The sequence below is a fragment of the Schistocerca cancellata genome, chromosome 7, assembly GCF_023864275.1.
Source record: "Schistocerca cancellata isolate TAMUIC-IGC-003103 chromosome 7, iqSchCanc2.1, whole genome shotgun sequence".
Lineage (NCBI taxonomy): Eukaryota > Metazoa > Arthropoda > Insecta > Orthoptera > Acrididae > Schistocerca > Schistocerca cancellata.
This window is the reverse complement of record NC_064632.1, coordinates 251,480,148-251,492,177: the sequence shown is the minus strand read 5'-3', so window position 1 is coordinate 251,492,177 and position 12,030 is coordinate 251,480,148. Positions and strand designations below refer to the sequence as shown.

General features: G+C 38.3%; 1 protein-coding gene across 4 annotated transcripts in view; it reads left to right on the top strand.

Moving 5' to 3' along the window:
• The window catches only part of LOC126091908 (polycomb protein Sfmbt-like), a 330,279-nt gene that overhangs the window by 255,069 nt on the left and 63,180 nt on the right, over positions 1-12,030 (top strand). For all 4 annotated transcript variants that reach the window (XM_049907216.1, XM_049907218.1, XM_049907217.1 and 1 more), the window contains 2 exons: positions 7,965-8,224; positions 11,275-11,508. In XM_049907216.1, the coding sequence (XP_049763173.1) occupies positions 7,965-8,224; positions 11,275-11,508 (494 nt within the window). The remainder of the gene's footprint in view (positions 1-7,964; positions 8,225-11,274; positions 11,509-12,030) is intronic.

Below are 12,030 nucleotides of genomic sequence, written 5' to 3'. Positions count from 1 at the left end.
AATCAGCTGACCTCAAACATTTTCATTCTGCTTTCTCGGTGCAATACTGCAACAATTTCTGTGCATTATTATGTCAAGGAAAGATCCGTTGTTTGCATTTAATAATCTTTCTTTATCTACATTAATAGCCTACAGTTCACACTTAAGTGCCTGGTAGAAGGTTCATCGTACCATTTTCAGATTATTTCTTTAGAGTTCCACCTCGAATAGCGCACAGGAAAAATGAACACCTAAATCTTTCCATTTTCGTTGTGATTTATTTTATCATCATGACACTTTCTTCCTGTGTAGGTGGGGGTCAACAAAATATTTCCACTTTTGGAGGAGAAAGTTGGTGATAGAAATTTTGTAAATAGCTCTCGTCGCAACATAAAAGTCTTTGTTTTAATGATTGTCACCCTGATTCGTGTATCATTTCCATGACACACACTCCCCTATATCGTGATAATAAAAAATGAGCTGTCCTTCTTTGGACTTCTTTATTTTTCTCTGTCAATCCTATCTAGTAAGGATCCCATGATGTGCAGCAGTACTCTAGCAGAGGGTGGACAAGTGAAGTAATAGGCAATCTCAAGTGAAGTAATAGGCAATCTCTTTAGTGGGTTTGTTGCATCTTCTAAGTATTCTGCCAACAAAGAGGAGTCTTTGCTTTGCCTTACTCCACGCATTACCTGTACAATTTTTCCCAATTAAAGTTGTTCTTAATTGTAATTTGTAAGTATTTAGTTGAATTGACAGCCTTGAGATTCGTGCGATTTACCTTCTAACAAAATTTGGTGGATTTCTTTTAGTCCTCATGGGGATGACCTCACACTTCTCTTTATTTAGGAACTGTTGTGTTAGCAGAAGAGCCAATACAGTGTTACTAGAGGAGGCAGAAATGCAAGCGTTTTAGCTCACGCAGGCTGGCGTGAGGAGGGAAGAACTATACTGACGTGAGGTCTGGAACGTGACAAGGAATTATAATTCAGAAAGCGGACGTAATTATTTTGATACTTAACTTTATAATCCATTAATGATGAGCGTTGCTCTTGGCGGTACATGATTCACAATATTATCTGTTAAGCATATATTCGTAGTAACTGAATATGGCGCCTTGCTAGGTCGTAGCAAATGACGTAGCTGAAGGCTATGCTAAAATGTCGTCTCTGCAAATGAGAATGTATGTAGTCAGTGAACCATTGCTAGCAAAGTCGGCTGTACAACTAGGGTGAGTGCTAGGGAGTCTCTCTAGACCTGCCGTGTGGCGGCGCTCGGTCTGCAATCACTGATAGTGGCGACATGCGGGTCCGACATACACTAACAGACCGCGGCCGATTTAAAGGCTACCACCTAGCAAGTGTGGTGTCTGGTGGTGACACCACAGGAACCGTTGCCACTTTTTGCACCATTCAGATATCTTGTCTTTGCTGACGTGACATTTGTCTATCACATGGTGGAAAAAGCAATGCTTCAAACAAAACAAAACAAAAAAAATTGGAATTTGGTCCTAGAATTATTTACATCATCTACAATTTGCCAACCAATTGTAAAGACGATGCGAGTGACCTGTTCAAGAAAATGTTACCACATAGCAATATAGTGAAAACTTAAAGCTCTGCAAGAAAAAAAACTGTAACAAACCTAGGAGAAATGGTCATAAAATGTCCCAACCTAGTACTGCAGTTGAACTACGCTACAGCTAACAAGTGTGGAATTGGTGCTTTCGTTAGTTCCAGTGTTTTTATTTGTATTTTTATAGCCATTATATAGCTTTGCGATATCACAGGAAAAGAGTCAAATCAGTTGTCTCGGAACTATACTGAAAATGAGCCAGGATTTTCGATCAACTTATTTGGATATTTGATTGTACTTCCAGATTATGCTCCTTGTCGTCAGGCAAGATAACTGAACATAATGTAGATGCTCCCATGACTGTTGATAAGATCGCAGTGACTGGTGAATCTGGAAGCTCGCAGTCGATGGTCCATTTTTCAACCTCCCAGCTGTTGCAGCCTGGTGCAACTCCATCACTGCCACCAACATTGCATCAACTAACACTCGTATTGTCACCTCCATCACTGCCGCTAATGCTGCATCGCCTAACACTCGTATTTCAAAATACCTGATTCAGGATGATGATACAAGGGTGGAAATATTATGGCTTTTGCAGACTGTTGAAACTCATGTCTCCTTCTCTACTATAGGAAAGCAGACTGCAGTGTTTCCAGTCATGTTCCGTAATGATAATGTAGCTAGTAAGATGTAGCTTAGGTGGATCAAGAATCATACAATATTGTTCGCGGATTAATGCTGCCCTTCAAGAAAACTATTCTCGAAGATCTTGAAGGGGATGTACCATTTGTAATTTAATTTGATCAGAGCCGTAACAAGGTGTCTGAGTTGCAGCAAATGGATATTGCTCTCGGATATTGGCACAAAGTTAAAAAAGAAGTTGAAATGCACTATTTTTCATCTGCAGCCATACCACTACTGCTGATATGTTGGATGGTTTTAAGATACAAAATTCTGATCTGAATTTTGCTTCAGGTATCAATGGATCAGCCTAATGTCAGTTGGGCATTCTTAAAGGATTTGAGTCTTGATCTAATGAGTATTCGTGAGAACAGTGCATCAAATTTTGTTGATATGGGATCTTGTGGTCTTCATACAATTCATCAGTGTTTCAAGAATGCAGCCTTAAAGACTAATTGGGGTGTTGTACCGTTTTTGAGATCAATTTGTAATGTGTTAAGAATGTAGCTGTAAGAAGAGCTGATTATAAAAGATTTAATAACCCCAAAAATCTGCCCTTGCCTAAAAAATGTGCTGGCTGGAAAACAAGGATGCAGCCTACTGGGGTGTAATAATCATACTCTTTCTAAAGACTTATTCGGATGAAGTAAAGAAACACATGATTAAAATAGATACTTACAGATGGTGAACTATGTTGAAGTACCTTGAAGATCCTCTGCTGCCAGCTAAAATATCTTTTTTTGGCTTTGTTTCTGGGCAGATCTTGCACTTTTTGAGGGAATTCCAATGTGTGAACCCCATGGCATCTTTCCTGTACAATGCTTTGTCATCTCTACTTGCTGATGTGATGTCCTTAGTTGTTAAGGCTGAAGTATTATCTGCCCCGAAATCAGTGTGTGATACAAAACTTGGTAATAAAGCTAATCGTATTCCTGCAATAGATGTGCTGTTTGGTCTGAGCTCAGAAAAGCAAAAGGGCCTGCCAAGGATATTTTAACTTTCAGGACTGAGTGCAGGAGCTTTCTCTTTCGGATCAAAATGTGCTCAAACCTCCTTCTAAAGTCACATTTGAAGGGCAGCATTTGTAGATGCATAAGCTTTTGTGATCAAGTGTGATAAATAGCACACAACAGAAGAGATCCGTTGTCCAGCAAGTTAAAGAACTGCAGGCCAAAAAGTCCAGGATATTGGCGGAAAGGCCCATTGTACTGAGTGGAACTGATGAACAGATCACTTCTCTCACAAAGGAGTTTTGACTGGTTTTCATTGATTAATTCGAATTGCTGATTAGACAAAATACAGAGTGTTGTTATTTAGTGTAAATGGATAGATAAAAAATCTACAGAGCAAGCGGCAGCAGATGAACACACACACAAAAAAAGTTTAACTTTAACAAGCTTTGTGAGCCAGTGGCTCCTTTTTCTGGTCGTAGAGTTGAAGGGGAAGGAAGAGTTGTGAAGGAAAAGGACTGGATCCGTTTAGGGAAAGGGGTACAGTTCAGGAAAGTCACCCAGAACCTTGGGTCAGGGGAGACTTACCGAACATGATGAGAAGGCAAAGCAGTCACTATACGTACCCCAGAGCTATTCTTATTTTTTAAACTTTAATGTTATATTTCTTTTATGTTTGTCTGGTCTTATGCATTATCTTGGCTGGAAAGTTTGTAAGTCCTATAAGGTAGGATGAAGGTGTTATCAAATTATAAAACCTAATGAAAAAGTTGACTGAAAAGACCTCCTCCTACATTCTGATGTTCAGTTTGCCAGGCTTGTCAGGATATGAATACATTTTTTATACATTCTAGTTTGTGTCCACTTTTCCAAACCCCCTTTTAATATTTACTGCCAGTATCTTGGCTGTAGCAGATGGTCCATAACAATCCATGCTAATTAAGGGAAATAATGGCCAGGCAGCTAATGTGCCAGATGTAGACTGCACATACAAAAAGAGATTCATAAAGAAATTAGTTACAAAATGAAAATCTTGGATGGAATGTAACAATACTAAGAAAAGTAAAGTTGCTACTGACCATATAGTGGAGACGCTGAGTTGCAGATAGACAACAGACACACACACATGCATGGATACACGTGTGCATGCACGTTCGTGCGCGCACGCCCACACACACACACACACACACACACACACACACACACACACAAAATTGCAGTCTCGGACAACTGAAGCCACACTGCGAGCAGCAGCAGCACCAGTGAATGATGGGAGTGGCGACTGGGTGGGGGTAAGGAGGAGGCTGAGGCAGGAAGGTAGGGGGATGGTAAGGTTGGAAGCAGACAGTGAAGTGCTGTTGGGGAGCTTGCAGTGACGAGGCAAAGAGAGGATAGGGCAGCTGTGTGCAATCCTCTGTGGAAAAAAATATGTATTCTGAAGAATAGTCTTTGATGTCATCTCTGCTGCAGTATTTGTCCTTAGCCTATCATTTGAAAAATGGTTTACATGGTTTGAGACCAAAACTTAAAAATGAGATATTAGTAAATCAATATTATTAATGCACAGTTCAAGTGCCATTTTTCAGCAATATGTTACAAGAATGTGTTCTATAGTCATGATTTGAATTGTTGTTAAAGATTCTTATTTTCTTCCTTAACAGCTTTTCAGACACATTTTGTATTATGCTGGGCACATAAACGTTCAGTATTTGCTGAAAGTTAACATCAAGTATAAATTTTAAAGCTCCTATGCCTGCATCAATGAAATATATGATAACTCGTGTATACTAAGGATGGAGAAATGTACTGTTGTTGTTTTTATATGTATGTCTTGTTATAGTACTTTAGCACTTGTATATAGTTGTTCCATTTGCTTAGTCCTCCAGTCCTAGGTGATAATTATTGGGACTGCTGGTGATTATTGGCACTGCAGCTATGTAAAAATTCACACTGTCATTTAAGACTGAATATAATGCCTGAATCCTTTAACTGCTCATTTTATACATGCCATGTGTTTTCTCACAGCTTAAAATTCATTTTAATTTTACATGAAAGGACCGAAAGTGTCACTTAATTTGCTGAAAATTATTTAATTTCCACATATTGTAACACCTAATGAAAAGAGAAAAGTTCTGTTTGGTTTTCATTTAATTATAAGATTGTCAGTGCTTTAGATGTAAAAGCAGTTCCAACGAAATTCAAATTTGTTATTGATTTTAATCTGATGAACAGTTTTCTGTTCGTATTAAATTCTTGCTCTGTGATTCAAACAATTTGTATGATAATTTGATACCATCATTTATGTTTAAAAGGTTTGACTCTATGGAAAATATCTTTTATCTTTAAAAGCATTGACGGAAGCTGTCACTTGGTCTTAATATAAATGCCTTAAAATCGAAGTATTCAACATGATGTATGAGATTTTGGAGTGATAAATTGTAATTAAATATTGGATTCTGTCAAAAAATTTCGCTTAAATTATAATTTCATAGTATGGCACTGTCATAGCTACTGGATGGTAAACAGTTTTAGCCAAGTAAAATTTTCTGTACACACAATAATTCTTTGCTTTCATAAAATTCATGTTTTTAAGGATACATCATAGACGTACTGATGTGTGTCAGTGTTTATTCTGCATTTGTAGAGGGCTGATATTTTGTAGCATTTTTACCTGAGTATTTTGCAATGTAATTTTCACTATCTGTGTATTTAAAAATTGAATAAAGCAACTAAAAAAGGAAATGAACATTAACAGAAGAACAGTTCTAGAATAAAATGTTTTTGTCTCAATTTTTTTCTTATTTAGTGTCACTAGTTACTAGAGGATTGCTATTAATTCAAAGTTAAACTTAAATGATTAATGGAAAATCTCATATAAAGATGTGAAACAAATACTAACAAAGAGATAGAGGGGCTGGCCAGTACTTACCTCAGCTCAGTACAGCCGATAGATACACATAAAACAGAACCGAAAATTTACATTCCTAGCTTTCGGAACAAATGTTCCTTCATCAGGGAGGAGAGAGGGGAAAGAAAGGGAAGAAGGGAAAGGAGATTCAGTTACTCACAACCCAGGCTATGAAGTAACAGGGAAAGGAAAATAGGGAGGGTAGCAAGGATGGAGGCATGGTTGTCAGAGGGAAGCCAAAGATATTCTACTGTAAGTACTGTGCCAGCTTCAAACCAAAGAGGATGCATACAGAAGTAAAGAGGTATATAGTATAAAGATTATGTAGGATGAAAAGATGCGTGAATGGCTAAAGAGGAAGCCATTCACGCATCTTTTCATCCTACATAAAGTTAGACTTGTTAATAAAAACAGAATCATTGTTAATTTACACAACTTCCTGTTCATTTAACATTCAGACCTTAAATTTGCTTTTCATTATTGACTGTTACCCAAGAGACTCATGGATTCAGCAGTAGAGGGTAGGAGGAGTCGGGGCAGACCGAGGAGAAGGTACCTGGATTCGGTTAAGAATGATTTTGAAGTAATAGGTTTAACATCAGAAGAGGCACCAATGTTAGCACTGAATAGGGGATCATGGAGGAACTGTATAAGGGAGGCTATGCTCCAGACTGAACGCTGAAAGGCATAATCAGTCTTAAATGATGATGATGATGATGATTATTGACTGTTGATCATGAATTTCCAATTTAATCAGATGACCTATTGCTGTTGTTTCTTAAAGTGTACCAATCTAAATAAAGCAGTTTAATTTGATAGACAAAAAAATCTACTGACCAAGCGGCACCAGAACACTCACATAAAAGGAGGTTATAAATTAGGCAAGCTTTCAGAGCCAGTGACTTCTCCTCTGGGCAGAAGGGTTGAAGGGGAAGGAAGAGAGGTGAAGGAAAAGGATTGAAGAGGTCTAGGAAAAAGGGGTAGATTTCGGAAAACTCACCCAGAACCACGAGTCAGGGAGAACATACTGGACAGCATGAGAAGGAAAGACTGATTATTGGCAAGTGGGGTTCTGGGTGACTTTCCAGAAATCTACCCCTTTTCCAAGACCTCTTCAGTCCTTTCCTTCACCCTCTTCCTTTCCCTTCACACTTTCTGCCTGGCTCCGAAAGCTTGCCTAATTGTAACTTCCTTTTACGTGTGTGTTCTGCCGCCACTTGGCGAGATTTTTTTTATGCATCCAATGAAATTATTTTGTCAAAAATTGATTGTTAATTTAAATAAAACATAATTTAAGACAGATTGGTACTTACCGTAAAGAAGGCCCATAAAGAAGAAATATGAAGTTGCAGATTGGCACAATTAAAACATACTTAAGTTAAAGCTTTTGCCCACAGCCCTCATCAGTAAAGAAAGACACACACCATTCACACACACAAGCAAGCACACCTCGTGCACACACAACTGCCACCTCCAGCATCTCGGGCCAGAATGCTGGAGTTGATGGTGAGACGTGCTTGCTTGTGTGTGTGTGTGTGTGTGTGTGTGTGTGTGTGTGTGTGTGTGTGTCTCACTGATGAAGGCTGTGGCCGAGAGCTTGATGTAAGTGTCTTTTGATTGTGCCAGCGTGCAACTTGACGTGTCTTCTTTGGGCTATGTAGAAATTGTTTTTTTCCTGCTTTGTTGATACTAGTTTCCATTATTTGATTAAAACTTAGTTTAATCACTTTTTACTTGCACATAAGAGGGCAGACCATAGTTACATATAGGGAATGTCTTCACATTGCATAATTCATATAGGAAGTCACTTTCTGGGTGTTGACTGTTTTATTTTTTTAAAAGGTTTCTGGTGTCTATTTTTTTTTAAAAAGGTTTCTGGTGTCACGAAGATTCCCCTTTGATTCATCCTTGTGGATGGTCAGAACGTGTGGGGCATTGTATATCAGCACATCGAAGCTATATGGAAAGATGTATATCGGGCAACCTGCATGAAGATGATGCCACAGAAGAATATTTTATAACACCAAGAACAATTCATTATCCACCAGATATTGAATTTAGGGAAGGAATGAAACTTGAAGCTGTAGATCCGTTGAATTTGTCATCGATTTGTGTGGCAACTGTTATGAAGGTATTTATAATTGATATTATCAAAGTCAAGCCACTGTTTTCCTAGTTATTTCTGTAATGTGGAAATACTTCTTTTCGCTTGTTTATGTAACAGTTATATTGTAATATGTCTGTATAGATTTATGTACTTGTCCATTTATGTAACATTTGACTGATAGGTGTGTTTGATTATTATGAAATAGCATCAAAGATGATAAAATTCACCACCGAATTGAGTCACCTTGTAGCTGATAATGAGTAACAAGTACACATACCTTGATTATTGTTGTTCCGTGTTGTGGCCTGTGTTGTACATGGTGGCTGCTGTAGGAGGCATCAGACTCAACCACTTCTATGACAGCTAATGAAGCTTGCTGAAATTGTTTACTTACTATCCTAGATACTGAGGATGTTATTCTGAGTAGTTCCAGGAACTTGGAAAGATTCAAATCTCAGAACTTGGTGAATTATTCCACATAAATGGTTGCTTCTGAATTTTCCACATGCTGAATAGTCACAGTTTAATATGGTGGGTACAGGAAGACAGGGAGGGTAATGTTGTAATCCTTTTCAAAATAAAGGGCAAATGGCAAAACTTATTGGTCGCAAAGTAGCTGTCAGTTTCACTTCATTTAAGACTGGCAACAGACAGAATGCATTTTTAGCCATTGGAGAGACAGCAGGTAAATAGGCTGCTGACAGTTCTTGATAACAGATTATGCATATATGCTGCAAATGAACAGACACTGCTATTGCATATTGGTAATGCCAAACTCTTCAGATGTGACAGAAATGTGACAGTGTGTGCTCTGATTGGACATCTAAGTTCCAAGGCATATTATGTCAACTAACAGTTAATATTAATCAGGCTGTGGCTGTTTTACTTCACAAAAGAAAAGATGAACCAATTGGTGGAGGTTGGAAAGGGAGTAAAACACTAAAGTTAAGTGGGACATACAGTGGGTGAAGAGGAAAGAACACACAAATGAAAGAAATGTTGTCAGAGAGAAAAGGAGATCAAAACTAATACATCACCACACACATTGCCAGCTTCAGTTTAAGTATTGTTGAATGAGGTGTGAAGCTGGATGTGGAAGAAATGAACACAGCAAATGGAGAGGATAACAAATTTTAACCAATATAGTAAGGGAGGAAGAAAAATAAATAAATTAAAGCTAAAAAATTCCAATAAATGAGTAGGTTGCCCCACGCAGCACAAACAACTATAGCCTGCCCTGTTGGGCCAGTGCCGGTCGTAAGCTACCCTCGTGGGGTTGCCTGCACACAGACTTTTTCACTCATATTGAGAGGTATTTAAGTAATGTAAACGTGACTCTTCAACGGAACACAATACTGGTTATTAAGGATGTGGGATAAAAGTAATGTGTTCACACACACCTATTCTTTGAAAGGCAGAGTAGTACAGAAAAACTAAGTTTTTCTAATGTCTCTCATCTTGACATTTATCTCCAGATATGTTCCCTCATTTATCAATAAAACATTGTGTAACTTTGTCAAGCTGATTTTTCATACCACCTAGAAAATGAACAGAAATTTTCTGGCTCTCCATTTTCAGGTATACAGATGATGTACCTTTAGCAGTTTAGTTAGAAGGCAGTGATTTATGAAATTGCACTCCGCTCAAGGGCAGGTGTTACAGCAGCACGAAACTGTTATGATATTACCAAGATGTACTTGTAGAAAAGTTTCTTAATCTACACGGGAATGTAGTTGGCAACCTGTTTGTGTTTAGGTTAAAAGTTTGTGAAAAAGTTTTTGCAACAAAAAAGAAAACAAAGTAAGGAAAAAATGTATAGAGAGATCCAACTGAGGAGCATTGAGAGGCCTGTGGAAACAAGTGATCTGACATCAGATATTTCATCACATGTGAACAAAAAGAAATTTAATGTGCCATAATTATAACATGATGTTGGTATTTCTTACTTAGGTTTAATTTTTCTGTTAAATGTGTCACCGTATGATCATGTCTGCTTGGAGGCTACTCAGCTGAGCCAAATGATCCTGTAGACTATGGGCCAGTTGCCTAATGTCCATGTACAAGTTGTTTGCCCATCTCTGCCCTCGTATGCTAGTTTGCCTGCACGTGGGCAGCCGTGCTGGATCAGCCTGCTGTAGAGGAACAGTTTCTTTGAGTTCGTTCATACAGTCTGCAAGTTTGGTGATCATTTACTGCTACACAGAAAGCAATGGTAAATGTCCTGACTAGTTTTGCTTTGCCTTGCCAGCTGACTTTGTCAATTACAATTATCCCTGAGCTGCTATTCTGACAGGAACTCCTTGTAAATCAAGATGTCATCACAGAATATGGCAGCAGGCCTGCAAAATCTACCGCTTCTTTCAGAAAATGGTTATTGGTATGTCCAAAGCCTATTATCCCCCTTTACCCTTCTGCCATGCATAGCATGGCATATAAGGCTAGTGCAATAAATGAGATGGGCATGGCTCTGTACCACCTCACGGCCTTTCTGAGCACTCCTGAAGATGTTGTTCCTTCACTCCATCTTTGCCTACGTCATCTGCAGGTGCCTAATCTCCCCAAAGTAGAGATACGGCTGTCATCAACCAGAAATTTGGTTTGAACACCACAGTGCTTAATTAGGCATGATCTTTTTGGAGGTAATATGCTGTTTCCTTTGTATGAATTTTCTTTCCCAGTGAATTATAGGGGGAACCTACAGTGTGATGAAACCCCTACTAAAATGGAACACAGTATTTTTCAGATTAACAAACATTGCAAGAAGTGATGAGTAACAGATGCATTTCCTAGGACTAATGAAACCTGGGACCTGTGGATCCGAAATCTGACACTTTCCCACTAAGCCACACCAGAATTTTCTATTAATTTCAATGTGACAGGTGACATTATTTGCATGGTGAACATGTATTCACTGACAAAACCTTTCTCTCTTTAACACTAATGTGAGGAAGTTTTTACAGATACATACTACTTGTAAATTTTATTGCGGATCTTAATTTTCTGTGCTTAGATTAATAAATGAAATGAAAAGATTATTTATGTAAAGCTTTGTCTAATAAAGTTAAATATTTCAGGTACTGAAAGAAGGGTACATAATGATACGAATTGACAGCTATGATGCAGATGAATCTGGAGCGGACTGGTTTTGTTATCACAGCAGCTCACCTTGCATATTCCCAGCAGGTTTCTGTGATACGAATTCAATTCCTCTGACTCCTCCTAAGGGCTATGATCCGTCAGAATTTGACTGGGAAACCTACCTCAGGGAAAATAATCTTGAAACTGTGCCGTTGGCGTTGTTCAACAGGGTGAGTTTTCGAATAACAGAAAAATAAATGATACATTCTGGTTCGAGCTGTCGGAGGTAGCAGTCATGTGTTGGTGAGGTGTGCTTGCTTGTATGAATGAATGCTTGTGTGTCTCGCTTTCTTTTTCTGATGAAGGCTGTGGCTGAAAGCTAATGTGTGTCTTGTAATTGTGTCCCCCTGCATCTTAATGTGCAATCTTTACAGTAGTAGCACTCTATCTTTTCGTTACATTGTAGAAAAAGTAAATGTAATTATCCAATAACAACATATTTCTGTGTCATTTTCAGCTGAACTACTTTGGTTTCCTGATGGTATTCAGCCAATGGACTATTATTTAAAAAAAAAAACAGTGGACTTAGTGATATATCTAAGTTAAGTGTAGTACATAATAGTTTTGTATAAGTAGAGGACCAGTATAATGTACAGTTTAGGCCCAGTGTCTAATTTAACACTCAATAGTAATTGGCTTCGTGATCTGCAACATGCATCACGCATGCTTCTTTAAAAATTGTCAGCCTTCCA